The 18,192-nt window shown below is 36.1% G+C and overlaps 1 protein-coding gene across 17 annotated transcripts in view; it reads left to right on the top strand.

The window, feature by feature from the left end:
* THOC2 (THO complex 2) overlaps window positions 1-18,192 on the top strand; it is a 125,231-nt gene that overhangs the window by 90,046 nt on the left and 16,993 nt on the right. For 9 of the 17 annotated variants that reach the window (XM_014458799.2, XM_023758208.1, XM_023758171.1 and 6 more), the window contains 14 exons: window positions 990-1,086; window positions 3,317-3,434; window positions 4,758-4,937; window positions 5,703-5,867; window positions 11,414-11,689; window positions 12,725-12,866; window positions 13,319-13,476; window positions 14,366-14,494; window positions 14,852-14,983; window positions 15,071-15,255; window positions 15,668-15,846; window positions 16,092-16,194; window positions 16,289-16,719; window positions 16,937-16,995. In XM_014458799.2, coding sequence (XP_014314285.2) covers window positions 990-1,086; window positions 3,317-3,434; window positions 4,758-4,937; window positions 5,703-5,867; window positions 11,414-11,689; window positions 12,725-12,866; window positions 13,319-13,476; window positions 14,366-14,494; window positions 14,852-14,983; window positions 15,071-15,255; window positions 15,668-15,846; window positions 16,092-16,194; window positions 16,289-16,719; window positions 16,937-16,995 — 2,354 coding nt within the window. Of the gene's footprint in view, window positions 1-989; window positions 1,087-3,316; window positions 3,435-4,757; window positions 4,938-5,702; window positions 5,868-11,413; window positions 11,690-12,724; window positions 12,867-13,318; window positions 13,477-14,365; window positions 14,495-14,851; window positions 14,984-15,070; window positions 15,256-15,667; window positions 15,847-16,091; window positions 16,195-16,288; window positions 16,720-16,936; window positions 17,809-18,192 lie in introns of all 17 variants that reach the window. The other 8 variants (XR_002830524.1, XR_002830521.1, XR_002830523.1 and 5 more) reach the window with 4 other exon arrangements.

An 18,192-nucleotide genomic window follows, 5' to 3' on the forward strand; every position in this document is an offset into this window, starting at 1 on the left:
TTAGCCTCGTCTTTTGCTCCTCCTCAGTATTCCATTAATATTGAAGTTCTTGCACTTTCCATGTCTCATTTTCACATTATTCCCTTTACTTGGAATGCCCTTCCTTGCTCACTCACCCCCTCCACTACATCTTAGATTTCAGCTTAGATTTCATCTTAGAGGTCATTTTCTTTGGAAAGCTTTCCCTGTTAATGCTCTTACCCCAAAGTCAGAATTAGGTGCCTTTTTTCTGTACTCCCATGGAACTTTTTATTCCTCATAGTTATTTCAGTTTATTTTCTTTATCACTAGACTGTAAGCTCCTTGAGGGCAGGACCTATGTTTTGTCCATTATTCTTTAGGTGCTCAACAAATAATTGTCGAAAGGGCTACAGATAACCTGATTCTACTAGGATCTCCTCTTAACTTGACTGGGATTTTCTCTCTACTCATGATGTGATAAGGACTATTGGTTAAAATTGGTCTTTTTTCTGCTTCTTGGTCTGGCATTGCTTTACCTGTTTCCTTATTCCTCCACAACTAGTAGCATGTTTCTAGATAAAAATGTTTTTTTTTCATGACAAACATTTGAGGGGCAGGTGTTTTGTTGACCATTCAAGTTTACTGACTAATCTGAAAGATTTTGTCATGGCCACAGGTTCTGGAAACAGGCCATATATATATTTGAATCACTGCTCTTACCATACCAATTATGTGACCATGAGCAAGATACATCTGTGTTCTAAATTTTCATCAAACCTGAGATGATTATTGTAAAGGTTAAATGAGATAAGTTATCATAAAGTGCTTATCTAATACAGTGTTTCGCATATGTATCCTCAATAAATATTAGCTATTATCAATTATAAAACTCTTAAGTGGTATCAGCAATACAATTATTCCTATCTCATTTTGTTTTAGAAATTGAGTTAGTTGAAGAAATGACTTTCAATATTGTATTTTTTGTTTTATGAATTGTTTTTTAAAAGCCCTTTTTTAATTTCATATAGGTCTGGCTAGTTTCTGTGGTGCAGTTTTTCGTAAATATCCAATTGATCTTGCTGGTCTTCTTCAATATGTGGCTAATCAGCTAAAGGCGGGCAAAAGGTATTCATAGCAAATTATATGTAAATGAAATTTAATAATTAGAGTGCTTCTGGTGACATTGGGATATTAAGATTTCTATTATCCTGAAAAACTGTTGATTGTAGGCTTAAGTAGAATAGTTGCCCACTTATGTAGGTGGAACTCTTTAATTAAAATAAATTATAATTTAATGCATAAACACTTTTTTGCCAGAAGAAATTAATATTTGGTTTTATAGACTAACTCATTTTGACTACCTGTTAGGCTTTTGAATAAATGGTTAATATGGTATATTGTAAATCCTTTTATGACAAAAGTATTGATTATGCTGCTGGACAGCAGTTGGCCTTTACACTGAGCATTTGGTAGGAACATGTTTATTCTGAGGGTGTATATAGTATCTTTCACAAAAATTATTTTTGGAATTTGAACTTTAGAGAGACATAAAGCTTACATACCTTTTGAATAGTACCCTCCTTTCTTTATAAATACTGAGTTTTATTATTTTATTCTGGACCAATATCAGTGCTTAGAGTTTGAATTAGTATGTATATTAAACCTTATCAGCAGTAGACTGACTAGAATCAAAGAACTGAAAATTGTTTTCAAAAGCTTTCTGGTAGAAAGCAAACAAAAAATCTGTAAAGCTATCTGGTGTTCCAAACAAATATTACCTAAGGAATTCTTGACATTATTATTTTGGTTTAGGGAAAATTTAAAAAAATATTTAGATTCAGGATGTTATGAATATAGCACTTATGCTATGCTCATCTGATTGGCCATTCCTATGTATTTTACTCTTTAGTGTCTATAGGCTAGGAGAACATAATGTTATTTTAAAATCTATAATTTAGTTCTCTGTACTGTAAATATAGTTTTTGTGACCATCTAATTAAAAGATAGTTTAAAGAAAAAATGTTTTATTGGGACTTGTTGCATACTGATTTGCATGAGGGCCCTCTTGTTTTCAAAAATTATGTTTAGGTAAGACAAGGCCAGTTGAAAGAGTAAGCACTTACAAAGAATCTTAGAAAACTGTTTCTTTGTCTATTACTTTGTGTATTGGATATGTCTAGCTTTACCTTTGGGAAAATATCTGCATTTGTTTTATGGGAAAGAATGTTTTCACTTTATCTTCATTACTTAACTAATTAAAGATGGTCTTGGAAGTCATAGGCATTATTTCCATTGACAGTCCTGAACTTTAAGAACTAAAATGTATAACTGTTGGCACAATAATAAATGTGCTTAAGGCTGGCCACTAAATTGTCATGTTAGGCTTAAATACCACAACATGGAACTTCTATCCCCTTCCTTTTTTAAAAATGTATTTTTATTGATTTCAGAGAGGAAGGTAGAGGGGAGAGAGAGAGAGAGAGAAGCACCAATGATGAGAAAGAATCATTGATCCGCTGCCTCCTGCATGCCTCCCTCCCCTACTGGGGACCGAGCCTGCAACCCTGGCATGTGCCATTGACTGGAATCGACACTCTATCCACTGTCCCTTCCTTTTTTTCCATCCCTCCATTCTTTCCAAGTGTGTGTGATTATTTAGAGAGATATCTCTATACCATAAAAAACATTTATTGGCCATTCTATACTGGAGGGTTAAAAAAATGCTATGGAGGACATAATTGGGTCACTGATAAGAATGAAATATGAACTGAAAATTCAGCTGATAAAAATGAAATATAAATTATAGATTAAAGTATTGTATCAATGTTAGATCTACTAAAGTTGATAACTGCTGTGGTTATATAAGAGAATAGCTGTATTTTTAGGAAATGCACTCTTAAGAAATAATAGTCTTAAGAATTTTAGGGGTGAATGTACTCCTAAAATGATGTTACATACTAAATGAACTCTGAAATGGTTCAAAAAATGTGTGTGTGCATGTGTGTGTCTGTGTGTGTGTAGAGAAAGAGGGAGGAGGGAAAGAGAAAACACAAATGATAAAACAAATAGGAGTAAAATGTTAATAGGTGAACTTGGGGTAAAGCTTTGGACTGTTTTTATCTTTGCATGTTATCTGTACATTATTTTCAAGTAAAATGTTCAAATAAATGTAAACATATTACATGGCCCAAATATTTTTGTATAGTTCTAGGAATGCAGTTTTTCCTTAAAAAATGCTTTAACCCTTTTCTCCTCATACTTATGTACAAATAGTTTAGGATTCTCAGTTACCATATATTGTCACTTTTATGTTTTAAGTTTCAACTATAGGTTGTTTCTTATTTTTTCTAAATAGTTTTGACCTGCTTATATTGAAAGAAGTGGTACAAAAAATGGCAGGAATAGAAATTACAGAGGAAATGACAATGGAGCAATTAGAGGCCATGACTGGTGGAGAGCAACTAAAAGCTGAGGTGAGAGTTGCTATTTTTATTTATTGATTTTTTTTAAAGTTCAGAATGTATGCATGCTCATATTAAAGAATCCAAATAGTACATAAATATATAAACCAAACATCAGAACTATACTTATTCTCCTCTCACAACTGTTCCCACCTTCCTTTTAAAAATTGTGATATATTAGTTATTTTAACCTTTAGTTAAATGTTTTTATTAACTAGAAGCCTGTTGCACGAAGATTCGTGCAATAGGCCTTCCTTCCCCTGGCTGCCAGCACCAGTTTTCGTCCTGCACCCAGGACCCAGGCCTTTGGTCAGGCAGCAGCAGAGAAGCCAAGCCTCGAGGCTAGGCTTCTCCCCTCTGGCCCCAGTGAGGTTTGGCTTCTTTGCTGCAGCCGCAGTGGAGAAGCCAAGCCTCTTCAGTCTTCGGTCTTCACTCTGGCCGGAGCCTTTCACTCCGCGCCTGTGTATGCAAATTAACTGTCATCTTTGTTGGGTTGGTTTGCATAGTCACTCTGATTGGCTGGTGGGCGTAGCGGAGTGATGCCAATTTTGCATGTTTCTCTTTTTATTAGTGTAGATTTAAAAAAAAAATATTTATTGATTTCAGAGAGGAAGAGAGAGGGAGAGACAGATAGAAACATTGATTGGCTGCCTCTTTCACACCCCTACTGGGGATCGAGCCCGCAACCTGGGCATGTGCCCTTGGCCGGAATTGAACCTGGGACCCTTGAGTCCGCAGGCCAACGCTCTATACATGAGCCAAATCAGCTAGGGCTATTAATTTTTTTAGAGAGAGAGAAGGAGAGAGAGTGAGAAAGAGAGAGAAAAACATTGATTTGTTGATCCACTTATTTATGCATGCATTGGTTGATCCTTGTATGTGCCCTGACCAGGGATCAAACCCTCAACCTTTGTATCTCTGGACAATGTTCTAACCAACTGAACTACCTGGCCAGGGCATATTTTAACCTTTATAAAAAGCTGAAACAAAGTAAAGAAAAGGAATACTTTCTTGATTATATGTTCCCCTCAAGCTACCCTGGTGTCTGTAAGGGAAATAAACCACATCTGTAAAGGAAATAAATATCAAATCGTCTGTGGTCCTTGGTATCCTAACAGGCATAAATCTGAACATAGCTACTCTGTTGTTGAATCTGCTCCACACTGAATAAAGAATAATCCTTTATAAGAGACTGCATGGTAGAAAATGGAAAATATGCAGAAGTTTCAGGGCAATTGACAGTTATTTTAAAGTCAGTGACTATAACTAGTAACAGTGTCACTAAAATAAATTTTCAAAGAAAGGGAAGGTAAATTTATGTTTTCTCTTTTGCAGGGTGGTTATTTTGGCCAGATTAGAAACACTAAAAAATCTTCCCAGAGATTAAAGGATGCACTATTAGACCATGATCTTGCTCTTCCCCTCTGTTTGCTTATGGCTCAGCAGAGGAATGGGGTGATCTTTCAAGAAGGTGGAGAGAAACATTTGAAACTTGTGGGAAAGCTCTATGATCAGGCAAGTTAAAGTGGCTTTTGTGTTTATGGTAATTTTTAAAAATCCTGTTAATGGCAAATATAGCATGTTCTATAATTCGAAAAATGTAATTTTGCACATATGAGTGTGAAACATCTAATGTAAAGTGTAAAGTAGACATTCTGGAAATGAGCTATATCTGTGAAAATTATGATATTTAATCAGTGGCTCTAGAAGATGTAATAATATGTATAAGGTTTTCAATTAAGTAGATAACTAAGTTGTTTGCTCTCATATCTTCCCTAATCTCTGAAATTTCAATCACAGCAAAGTAGATGTGATCTTTATTTATAAAATATATTTGTAAATATTAAGCACCAAATCTATGGTTAGCTTACAAAATGTGTTTAACAATCACTATATTACAAGGAAAAAGGATTATATATATTTTATAAATGAAGTTTTAATCTTTTAAGGGCAAGGGAATTGACTTTTGTCTACATAAAATTGTTGTATGTGATTTAAGTAAATATATTCTGCTACTAAAAGTGATGAACAATAACTTGGAACTTGAGAACTGGTTGATCTTAAAGCCTTAGATTAGTATACTTTTAGTACGTTGGCATCTTTTTTGTAATATGATTATGTTTGTAGATTATCTTTAAAGTTCTTTCAATTTGTCAAATTTAAATTCTTGTTAATCAAAATATTGTTTAAATGGCATCTTAATCATTTTGGAAAATGTTTATCTTGTTTTTGGAAAATGATAGCACATTTGTGTTTTTTTGTTTTATTTTTTAAATTTAGTGTCATGATACTCTGGTACAGTTTGGTGGGTTTTTAGCATCTAATCTAAGCACAGAAGATTATATAAAGCGAGTGCCTTCAATTGATGTGCTCTGTAACGAATTTCATACACCCCATGATGCAGCATTTTTCCTGTCTAGGCCAATGTATGCACACCATATTTCAGTAAGTATAAATATCATTGCTGTAAATTGTGAACAATTTCAAATAATTTTAACTGTTTTATTTGTAATTGCATTTTACTTTGACATAGATATAGATTGTCTCTTGGAGAGTTACTCTTTTGTTAATACTCATCTCTGAGCAGTGTATAATGCAAATGTCCCCTTTAAAAGTAAGTCTTATTAGTTCTATAATTTTACTATTACTGTGTCACTAGTTGTCCAGGTTGATGTCTTATGTCTTATAGAACTATAACTCTCAAACATTAGTGTAGATGAGAGTCACTAACAAAGCATCTTACAAACTGAGTCCATGTCCCCCAGTTCTAATTTTGTTTTAATCCTGACCCAAGGACATTTTCATTGATTTTTAGAGAGAGGGAGAGGGAGAGAGAGAAACACTGCGTGGTTGCCTTCTGCATGTACCTTACCAGGGCCAGGGGATTAAACCCACAACCTAAATATGTGTCCTCACTGGAAATTGAACCCGAGGCCTTTTGGTGTATGGAACAATGCTCCAAACAACTGAGCCACACTGCCCAGGGCCCCCAATTCTAATTTAATAACTTGAATGGTACCTGGATATGTGTTTGTTTTGTTTTTATTTATTTTTTATATATATTTTATTGAATTTTTACGAAGAAGAAGAGAGAGGGATAGAGAGTTAGAAATATCGATGAGAGAGAAACATTGATCAGCTGCCTCCTATACACTCCCTACTGAGGATGTGCCCGCAACCAAGGTAGATGCCCTTGACCAGAATCGAATCTGGGACCCTTCAGTCCACAGGTCGGTGCTCTATCCACTGAGCCAAACCGGTTAGGGCTATTTGTTTTTTAAGAAGTACTAGATCAGTGGTTCTCAACCTTTTGGTCCTTTAAATACAGTTCCTCATGTTGTGACCCAACCATAAAATTATTTTCGTTGCTACTTCATAACTGTAATGTTGCCACTGTTAGGAATCGTAATGTAAATATCTGATATGCAGGATGGTCTTAGGCGACCCCTGTGAAAGGGTTGTTCGACTGCCAAAGGGGTCGCGACCCACAGGTTGAGAACCACTGTACTAGATGATTCTGAAATTAATGAATGTGGTATGTCATTCTGAGAAACACTCCTGTTGAATACAGAGTTCTGTTTCCTCAATGACAATATCCCTGTCAGATAGTTGACTTGCTATTATGCATACTGCCTTGAAAGAAATATAGACAGAAAGTCTTAAGTACTCCCAAAAAATCTTAGTGTCTATTGTGTAACTTCTAGGAAAGGTGTATTTATGGTTGTTTTATTTCTCTCCACCTACATGAAACAACTGAAAACAAACATCATGAAAAGCAAACTAGAGCCTTCTGAAGCAGAGTATCCCAGTAGTGACTAGGATGAGGAGACAGCCCTCTCTCCTCTATCTGCCACTGTTACCTGCAAAGCAGTGACCTCTAATTTTTCTAATTGGAATTCATTTTTCCTTTTCCCTCAGGGCCATGGTCAATCCTCTGTTTGGAATCTGTGGTACTTTCCCACTCTGACTGGAGTCCCAGCATATTCTTAATTTTGGGTTAGAATTGGATTCTGGCCCTTCTGTTTATTGTTTTTAAGTTTGTACTATACAAAGCTTCCTTTACAAATTTGGGGAAAGATCTTAGACTTGTCTCTTAAGCTAGGATACCTTCTTTGTTCCCAGTAGGGATACAAGGCTGTGTAGTACAGGCATGGAAAAAAGGCACTGAGAAATTTGATGTATAATTGATCATTTAACCAACCATTAGCTCTTAGTGTTTACATATCAACTGTCACAGTCTCACAACTCCTTCAACTAACTAAATGTTAATTGATTTAATTATCACTTTATTAGCATGCAGCTATTCTTTGCTGTACTTTCTAGAGGAGATAGGAGAATAAGGGAGAAGGAATAGGCTTTTTCTTCTTATTTATTAATTAAATCTTTATTGTTGAAAGTGTTACATATGTCCCCTTTACCATCCTCCCGCATTGACCTCTTCTAACCTTTCTTTAAGAATCTCCTTTAGAATCTCTCAATTCAGAATATCTTACACTCTTTGCATAGTTATGTCTTGTGTTGTCACTCCACCCCACAGTAGATCAGGGAGAATTTCTTCATCTCAGGAATTCTAACCTGCCTTGTGCTATACTGAGAACACACTAATCAGCGATATTGAAGCCTAGCAAACAGAAACACATGGTTACCTGACTTTGGCTGAACTTTTCCAGGTCAGAAAATGGAGCAGGTCACTTATACCAATAGCTGCCTTTTCTGTAGCCTGTGTAAAATATTATGACTTTGTCATTTAAGGGTTATAAAACTCTAAACAAAAATATTCCTCAGGGTTGAGGAAGAAAACAACTATACAGAGGTGGCTATACAGAGCCTACATCAGCCGTGGGCAAACTACGGCCCGCGGGCCGGATCCGGCCCGTTTGAAATGAATAAAACTAAAAAAAAAAAAAAAAAAAAAGACCGTACCCTTTTATGTAATGATGTTTACTTTGAATTTATATTAGTTCACACAAACACTCCATCCATGCTTTTGTTCCGGCCCTCCGGTCCAGTTTAAGAACCCATTGTGGCCCTCGAGTCAAAAAGTTTGCCCACCCCTGGCCTACATGCTACCCTCTGGAAAGGGAGTTCCTCAGCAACCTTGGTTGCAGTGGATGATTGATATCCAGCCTTCCCTGGGGATCCTTGCTTTTGCTCTTTTAGTAAAAGCCTCTCTTGAAGAGCCTTCGATGAGAGAATATGAGTATTGGAGGACTGCTAGGTCCCTTCCATAAGTTGACTACTAGCAGGCTTTCATGAGAATAATTTAGCCAACCAAGCACTGCTTAAATTATTGGGGCAGCAAGAGCTTTTTTAAAACCAATAATTAGAAGTACAGCAATAACTGGATATCAGTTCTATTCCATAGATCTAGTTCCCCAGGTGACTTGAGATGTAGAACTATTGTGCCGCTCCATTTGACTGAAGATGTGAGCTTGATGAGGGAGTTAAACTGACTTTAGACAAGGAAATGTTCATCCTAGGTAAATATGCAATGTAACTGATCAAGCCTAGGGAAGAGAGGGTGACAGCAATAGAAGTAACAGATTCAGAAACAGAGGATTGGGAAAACTGGGGCTATCATATAACCCTCTCATACCTATAACCTAATATTTGAATTTTAATTGCTGAGACCTACCTTGCAACATGGGTCTAAAAGGCTCCCCTCAGTTAATCTAGATCTCACTCAAACCAGCTAGCTAAGTTACCTTATGCAGTAGTTTGATCCCGGATTTGTCTTGTTTTGTTAGAACCTTAGCAGATGTCATTCTGCTCATAGGAATTCATGTTAGTTGCCATCATTAGGACCTGCTCTCAAAATTTTAAAATCCTTTCTTATCTCAGCTACTATTCTCTCAGGTCTCTGATGTAATTGGGACTTCTCTTCTTTGTAACTTTGTCACCTGTGTGGTCTCAGTAGTTATCAGCGTGTTCTGTAAAATGTGAATAACATGAGATAAATCTTCCTACTTCTAGAATAATTGTACTATTCTCATAGCCTGCTTGAGATACTCTCTGGAACAAAGAGTACTTGGTATGCCTTCAATTCCAGCGAGCATGGGGTAAAACAGCACTTAGGAAGGAAGAGTCTTTGCCGTCTTTGCCTATCCTGATGCAGAACCTTTAATTCTGACCTTTTAGTTCTGGGTTTCATGTTTAGCACAAATTGTGAATGATTAATTGCTTTTCTAACATGAAGAAGAAGCTGGTTTTAGATTTCCTCTCAGGTTCATCTTCATTTGTGCTGCCTAACCCAAACAGAATTTTCTGGGTGAGACCTCTGTCATCCTAAAGAGACTGAGGGACATGAGACAATAGTAATAGCTCCACCTGGTATTATTTTATTTTTGATATTTGGCGTACACTGTGAATTAATAATGTAGTTCTTCCCATTGTACTAACATTCTTTTTCTCATACAGTTAAGAGTATGGCCTTCCTCTGGCTCTCCTCCTACTTAGGATAAATCAATGAGGCCAAAAAAGCTAGTGTCAGTTCCCACACACTTTAAACTCCAATATACCATAGCCATTTATAGAAAATCTTATTAGTTTGGCACTGGGGTGACCAGTTGATCTTGGTTTGCCTGGGACTTTCCCAGTTTTAGCACTAAAGTCTTAAATGCTGGGAAACCCCTAAATTACTGGCAAACCTGGACAGTTGGTCAACCTACTTAGTAGTCTTATGGTGACTTTCTCATAACCTTTTTTAGCATTGGTCTAGCTTATTTTTTGTTGTTGTTGTTTTTTTGTTAATCTTCACCTGAGGATATTTTTCTTTTTTTTTAGGATATTTTTTTACACCGATTTTTAGAGAGAGTAGAAGGGAGGAGGAGAGACACAGAGAGAGAAACATCGATGTAAGAGAGGCAACATCAATTGGTTGCCTCCAACATGAGCTCTGACCAGGGCCGGGGATGGAGCCTGCAACCAAGGTACATGTCCTTGGCCAGAATTGAACCCAGGACCCTTCAGATGCAGTTCATTGAGCCAAACCAGCTAGTTCTGATCCAGTTTCCTCTTCTTTTTTAAAAAAATATATTTTTACTGATTTCAGAGAGGAAGAGAGAGGGAGAGAGAAAAACATCAATGATGAGAGAGAATCATGCATGCCCCCTACTGGGGATCAAGCCTACAACCTGGGCATATGCCCTTGACTGGAATTGAACCTGAGACCCTTCTGTCCTCATGCCGATACTCTATCCATTGCGCCATACCAGCTAGGGCTGATCTAGCTTCTTAATTGACAAATTGTAACAGCAGATAAGGACTACATGTAGTGATGAAACATTCTGTCCTTGTTGGCTGTAGTAGTTCCATCCTGCCTCTTTACTAGTGTTATAACCTTCTACTTGGTTCACTTGAATATCTCAAACGCAGGAGTGGAAACCCTACATGTCCAATACATGACACATCAATAAGAGAGAACAGATTAGGGGGAATGGACCGGGGCCATATATACCTTATTCACTTACTCAACAGGTCAGATTCAGTAAGAATCTTCTGAAAAGCTGCTAGTGAGCATACAGGACTAAAGATTGGAACAGCTTCCAGGAATGATTTATCTTAAAATAAATGTCTTTTCGATAAGAAACTAGAATTCTTACAACAGCTTTGATTGATCATCTTCTGATATTTGAAAAGGGAACATAGATTTTTTTTCATTTAAAAGTTAATTTATTTTCCCATCACTATTTATCCCTTCTATGCCCTCTTCCACTTCTACCCACCCCCTTCCTGAACTCAGCAATCACCACACAGTTGTGCAGGTCCATGAGTTCTCGTTCGTTCTCTCTCTCTCTCTCTCTCTCTCTCTCTCTCTCTCTCTCTCTCGCTCAGTCCCTCTACCACTACACTCTAAGCTGTCTTCCTGCTCTTTATCTATGAGTCTGTCTCTCTTTCACTTGGTAGCTCAGTTTGGGGAACATAGGTTTTTATACACTGAAAGTCAATGCTATAAATTGTGTTGTGTGTGTGTGTTTACTTTTTATTTCCAGTCCAAGTATGACGAACTTAAAAAATCAGAAAAGGGAAGTAAACAGCAACATAAAGTTCACAAGTATATTACATCATGTGAAATGGTGATGGCCCCTGTCCATGAAGCAGTGGTCTCCTTACATGTTTCCAAAGTCTGGGATGACATCAGCCCTCAATTCTATGCCACATTCTGGTCATTGACAATGTATGACCTTGCAGTTCCACACACCAGCTATGAACGGGAAGTCAGTAAACTTAAAGTCCAGATGAAAGCAATTGATGACAATCAGGAAATGGTAGGTTTTTATTATAGTAGCTCAAGTACAATAACATCATGGTATTAATTTAGCATTACCCATACTTTGAAATTGTGTTAGCTCGGGTTCCTTAAAGCCACAATCCTGTTGCTATATAATATTGTCCTAAGTGGGTTTAATGGTGACCTCTCAATGGTTGGGACCAAGAGCTTGGTAAGTATATGGAAGTTTTGATTATTCAAAAGTTATTTGAGTTTGCTTTTCTACTGAAGTCTATGTTAATGAACTTAAAAATGATCAGTGTGGTTCCAATTGCAAGAGCAATAGTAGTTCCAAAGAGAACTCTTTAGGAGAAGGCTTTATTGAGGAGGTGAGTCTTGAGCTGGGTAGGCCTTGAAGATAGATTTGGTTTGAAAATAATGAAGGCAAATTGGCTACCCTAGAGCTCCAGAAAGGTATGAAGTAGTCCAAAGTTTAAGGAGACCACTTTTATAGTAGCCAGTGGGCTCAGTGATAAGTTTGAATGGGGCCAGTGTATGTAGAGTAGTGAATACTAGAAAAGAGGGCTTGATAAAATTGAGGGTTATTTTAGATTTCTGAGGAGGGACTTAACGATAAAAATGCTACTTTAGAAAAATTATAACAATGGTAAGAGGGATGCATTTGATAGGGGAAAGGACTAGCAGTAGGCTGAAGATCAGCCAGGTGGCTTTTTTGGTAAGTCATTGTGAAGTGCTGAGAGCATAGACTATGGTGGAGGTTGTGGGAATGCACAAGACTTGTAAGGTATTGTGATATTAGAATGAAGGAGATGAAAGAGTCAAAGATGACTCTGTGCCTCAGAATAAAGGTACCAGTGTTGGAAAGGTAGCCTGTTTTGATGGTGTACAAAGACTGGGTGACTTTGTCTTAAATTTGTTAAATGGAGGTGAAAGCACATCTAAATAGACTCCTGAACACCCCTGTTGAAGTAATGAATATAAAATAGCATTTATCTCTTTTTGAAATTTTTAATTAAAAGAAAGGGAGGCAATGTGCCTATAGTTAGAAAAATATCTAACTTATACTTTGTAGCCTCCAAATAAAAAGAAAAAAGAGAAGGAGCGCTGTACTGCCCTTCAGGACAAACTTCTTGAAGAAGAAAAGAAACAGATGGAACATGTACAGCGAGTTCTACAGAGACTGAAACTGGAAAAGGACAACTGGCTTTTAGCAAGTATGTTATTGGAATTGTTACGTTCCTACTACTGCTAAATTACAAAAGCAGACCTTTAAAACGAGGTGTTCAAGTGTATTATATTTGTATTTCAACTCTGTTCACTATCCCATTCTTTTGTTATTCACTAATGCAGAGTCAACTTCACATGTTCACTGAAGGAATTGATTTAGTTTGCTGGTAAAATTAATTAGCTTATAACTATAATTGGTGGGTATCATTTAACTTCTTGTATAAAATCTTATTTCTGGAGAAATTATAGATAGAAAAGTGTTCACAGAGTAAAAATGAAAGTCTTATTCTAGGCATGACCCTTTGGTTGCTAACTGTAAGTAGTAGTTTGTGATTGTATAGCATTCTCTACACTAAAGTTAATATGTTGTCATGTTTAGTGACCTTGAGGCACTTGAGGAAGAAGTTTACCATTTAATATATTCTTCCCTTATTTTTAGAATCTACCAAAAATGAGACCATCACAAAATTTCTACAGCTGTGTATATTTCCTCGATGTATTTTTTCAGCAATTGATGCTGTTTACTGTGCCCGTTTTGTTGAATTGGTACATCAACAGAAAACTCCAAATTTTTCCACACTTCTTTGTTATGATCGAGTAAGTTCTTTTTATTGCAAACTTTTTAAAGTCTCATGCAAAGATAGCTAAACATTATAATCTATATAGGTATTGTGTGTGTGGTTAAAAGCATGAACTAAAGAGCCAAATGCCTGAACTTGAATCCTATCTCTGCTAATTTCTAGCTACATGATCTTTGGCAAGTTTTTTAACCTCTCTGTGCCTCAGTTTTCTTATTGTAAAATGAGATAGTACCTACTTCATAAGATTGTTATGAGTATTAAATGAGTCACTATCCACAAAAGCACTTTGAATAATGCCCAATATATAAAAAGCACCCCTAGTTAATCTATTAACTCAATATTTGGGTTTATGTTTGCTATACTCATCTCCATTTTTAACATTCACCCCCTCAAAAACAACAGAAAAGCTTACAACTTTGTACATAACATAACATCAGGGATGCTTTTCAGCATGGTCACATTCACAGATTTTTGCACCTGGCATTTTTCTTAATTACTGCATTTTGTGGTTTAAAATATAATATATGTTATAGCGTGTCATCTGCCTATTTTTGGTTTCTATCAGACTTGCCTCTGCTTACTGTCCCCCTAACCCCAGTGATATCTATGGCTAAGTCTTTGTCAAAGAAGTTATGTTGTAATAATGATAGCTGTTTTCTTCTGTCACTGTAAATCAGCTTTCCTTATAAAAGTTTTGTTGTTGTTGCTTTATGAATGTGCTGTTTCCTCACCAAAGCTAAAATCTTTAAAGGTCTCTGGGATTGTGAATGTAAAAAGGGAAGATAAATTTTGACTAAACTTACCTGTTTGGTATATTATGATTTACTGTAACATGATCTTTTGATATATTGAACTAATTTTTACTTGTGTTTGTTTTTTTACTTCTCAAACATTTTTTCCTGTAGGTTTTCTCTGATATAATTTACACAGTTGCAAGTTGTACTGAAAATGAAGCTAGTCGATATGGGAGATTTCTTTGCTGCATGTTAGAGACTGTAACCAGGTGGCACAGTGATAGAGCCACATATGAAAAGGTATGACTAATATGCTTATATTTTACCCATGCATATAATGACACAGTAAAATCTCTAGGTTGTTCAGTTTTAAAAGGGGAGCTGAGTTTAAGATTCAGTTGTAAAGCAGTGTTTAAAATTTTAACATAATTCATCCATTATTAAAAGTGCTATATATTTTTATCCTATTTCAAACTGATAACATTCCAAATTAATATCATTGAATAAACTGAGCCTTTCTGTGAAAACTACTTATCATTCAAATACACGTCATGTTTTCACATAGAATCATTAATCTAGTCTACTTATGTTTCAGCCTCTGCTACTTTGGGGGGACAGATTTTTCTTTAAAAGTAACAACCTATTTTTGCCTCTTAGGAATGTGGAAATTATCCAGGATTCCTTACTATATTACGGGCAACTGGATTCGATGGTGGAAATAAAGCTGATCAATTAGACTATGAAAATTTTCGGCATGTTGTACATAAATGGCATTACAAACTAACCAAGGTAAAAAAAATGTGTTTCTCAAAGGTGTTTTTTTCTCTCTTCATACTTACACTTTTATAATAATGGATCTTAAAATGTTTGTTGTAGGCATCGGTACATTGCCTTGAAACAGGCGAATATACTCACATCAGGAATATCTTGATTGTGCTAACAAAAATACTTCCTTGGTACCCAAAAGTTTTGAATCTGGGTCAGGCTTTGGAAAGAAGAGTGCATAAAATTTGCCAAGAAGAAAAAGAGAAGAGGCCTGATCTATATGCATTGGCTATGGGGTAACACAATTATACTTTAATGTGATTTATGAGACTAGATAACAGAAGGAATCTGAAGACTTTAAACTGTTTTACAGTGTTGAAGTTTATTTTCTGCTTTACTTCAGGAAATTATGGGAGATTATGCGATCATGTTCCCACAGGCTGGTGAGAGTTGTCACTTCTGATTATCAGCTTCCGGTTTATACTGGATGATAGTTTCACAAGTCATATAATCTGTACTGGTTTTGAGGAAATATAATTTTATCATCAGTTGGGTTATCAGATCTTCAATAGTGAAAAAAAGGCATCTTAGTTTAAGGATTAATTTACATTGAAATTTTTATTTACTTGCTAATTTTATTCTTTTAAACCTCATGTTTGTGCTTTTTGATTTGTATTTGTATATTTAAACACTTTGTGCGACTTTCAGCTACTCTGGGCAGTTGAAAAGTAGAAAGTCATACATGATACCTGAAAATGAGTTTCATCACAAAGACCCTCCTCCGAGGAATGCAGTTGCCAGTGTACAAAATGGGCCTGGTGGTGGGTCTTCTTCATCGTCCATAGGAAGTGCATCTAAATCTGATGAAAGCGGTGCTGAGGAGAATGGTATGCTTATTTGTAGAAATTTATCAATAATATGGTTTTTTTCAACAAACTGAAATGTTTTGTATCACATGGCAAGTAAAATGCTGCCTTATAATTACTTCTTTATTCCCCAGGTAGGAGTATGTAACTGTCAAGGAGTAAATCAATCCTTTGTTTCTTCTAATTAAACTCTAATCATTTTGCTATGAAATTGTAGTTTACTTATATTTAGGGGATTGTCAAATAAAATCTTACCTTTATTTCAGATAAATCAAGGGAGAGATCTCAGTGTGGTGTGAAAGCTGTTAATAAAGCTTCTAGTGCCACACCAAAAGGGAATTCAAGCAATGGAAATAGTGGCTCTAACAGGTAGGAACAAGTCAGTAAGAAACCCTTAATGATTAAAAACATGAAATATATTTTATGACTGTTTCTCTTAAAATCTTACATTTTTATTCTTAAGCAGCAAAACCGTTAAAGAAAATGACAAAGAAAAAGGGAAAGAGAAAGAAAAAGAGAAAAAAGAAAAGACTCCAGCTACTACTCCAGAGGCCAGGGTACTTGGTAAAGATGGTAAAGACAAACCGAAGGAAGAACGACCAAATAAAGATGAAAAAGCAAGAGAGACGAAGGAAAGAACACCTAAGTCCGACAAAGAGAAAGAAAAATTCAAGAAGGAAGACAAAGCTAAAGATGAGAAATTCAAGACCACTGTCCCCAACGTAGAATCAAAATCGACTCAAGAAAAGGAAAGAGAGAAGGAGCCATCCAGAGAAAGAGATATAGCAAAGGAAATGAAATCAAAGGAAAATGTAAAAGGAGGAGAAAAAACTCCAGTTTCTGGGTCCTTGAAGTCACCTGTTCCCCGATCAGATATTACTGAGCCTGAAAGGGGCAAGTTTGCCTTTCTTTATATTTGTTTGCCTTTGTAACGTATATTTGGTCTTTGTAACATATGTTTGCGCTTGTCTCCTTGTTTTGGCAAGTTATCTAGGAACTTTACTGGGGCAAATAATACTTGATGACCTTAAAAGTTGGTCATATTTTGAAGTGTTTGAAAAAAGTGGAAATATGCCTTATTGTGACTATTGTTTTTTTTCCCCCCCAACAGAACAAAAACGCCGCAAAATTGATACCCATCCTTCTCCATCACATTCCTCAACAGTAAAGGTTAGTATAGCCTGAGGAAGGCAGCGTCCATATTAGGCTCACCTGTTTGGAATACGTGTCCTGACTTCCTTCAAGTCTTATGCCAAGTATTCACTGGAGCCACTGGAGGTTTCATGTTGCATTAGAAAATGAATTTTTTACATATTGGTGGACTGATATTTTTTCCTATTGAGTATTTTTATAATAAAAAATGTTACAACTTCAAGGACTGAGCACTAATTTTATAGTGTTTCAAAGTGCAAGAGAAATTTTACCCAGAAGTGCCTCACTGCTTTAAGCAGTCTTTTTGGAGTGCAATGGTGGCTACAAGCAAATGAATCTTTTCAGCAGAATGAAGCCTATTTTTCAGCATAAATATTGAAGAATATATAGCACTGAAGACTTCCTGGATGACACAGGATAAACAAGATACCTCTGAATTCATCAAGCTTCTTGATGAGCATCATACCGATGTGTGCCTTCTAAGAAGGAATCTTGAAAGGAGTTCCATTTTAAAGTCTCCTTGGTGATCAGTTCTCCTGTAGTGTATATTCAGTGAGCATGCAGCTTCTGTTGTATCTTCCCTTGGAGGTTTGTTTATACCCATTGGGTTCCCAACAAGTTGAACCTTGCGTTATGATAAAAGCAGATGTGGCATCCAATCCTACCACCAAGCAAAGAGAAACCCCAGGCATTCAACTGCAGCACAAAATCGTGGGTGTAGCCTTCTTGAAGACTCAGGGTAGCCATTCCTTGCTTGATATTTAATTTTAATTCTAAAGCCATCTAATTTCATGGAATCTTTGAATTTGCAATACGTTGAACTTTAAAACTGTAAGTTAACTAATTCTTCATCAAGAGCACTGTGGTGGAATACTGTAATTTATTTCCTTTTCTTTCTTTGAAGTGCTTTTTTTTGCTTTGTTTTTTTTGTTTTGCTTTGTTTTGTTCTGGGAGGTATGAGATGCACCATCAGAGGCACTTTGCAAAAAAAAAATCAGTCTTTTATAATACTACATTTTGTTTTCTTTTAATATAATGCCACTGAGTTTTCTGGCTAGGATATGAAATATATATATTTATTTATGTTTGAGTCACAGTAAAGTAAAAATGGAAACCTCCCAATTAAAGAAAAACTATAAAAATGCACGATAGTGTTGTTCTTCCACAGTGACCCCCACTATTTTAAACTTTTTGTGTAGGAAAAAAAATCGCTTG

Source organism: Myotis lucifugus, unplaced genomic scaffold, assembly GCF_000147115.1.
Source record: "Myotis lucifugus unplaced genomic scaffold, Myoluc2.0 scaffold_2, whole genome shotgun sequence".
NCBI lineage: Eukaryota > Metazoa > Chordata > Mammalia > Chiroptera > Vespertilionidae > Myotis > Myotis lucifugus.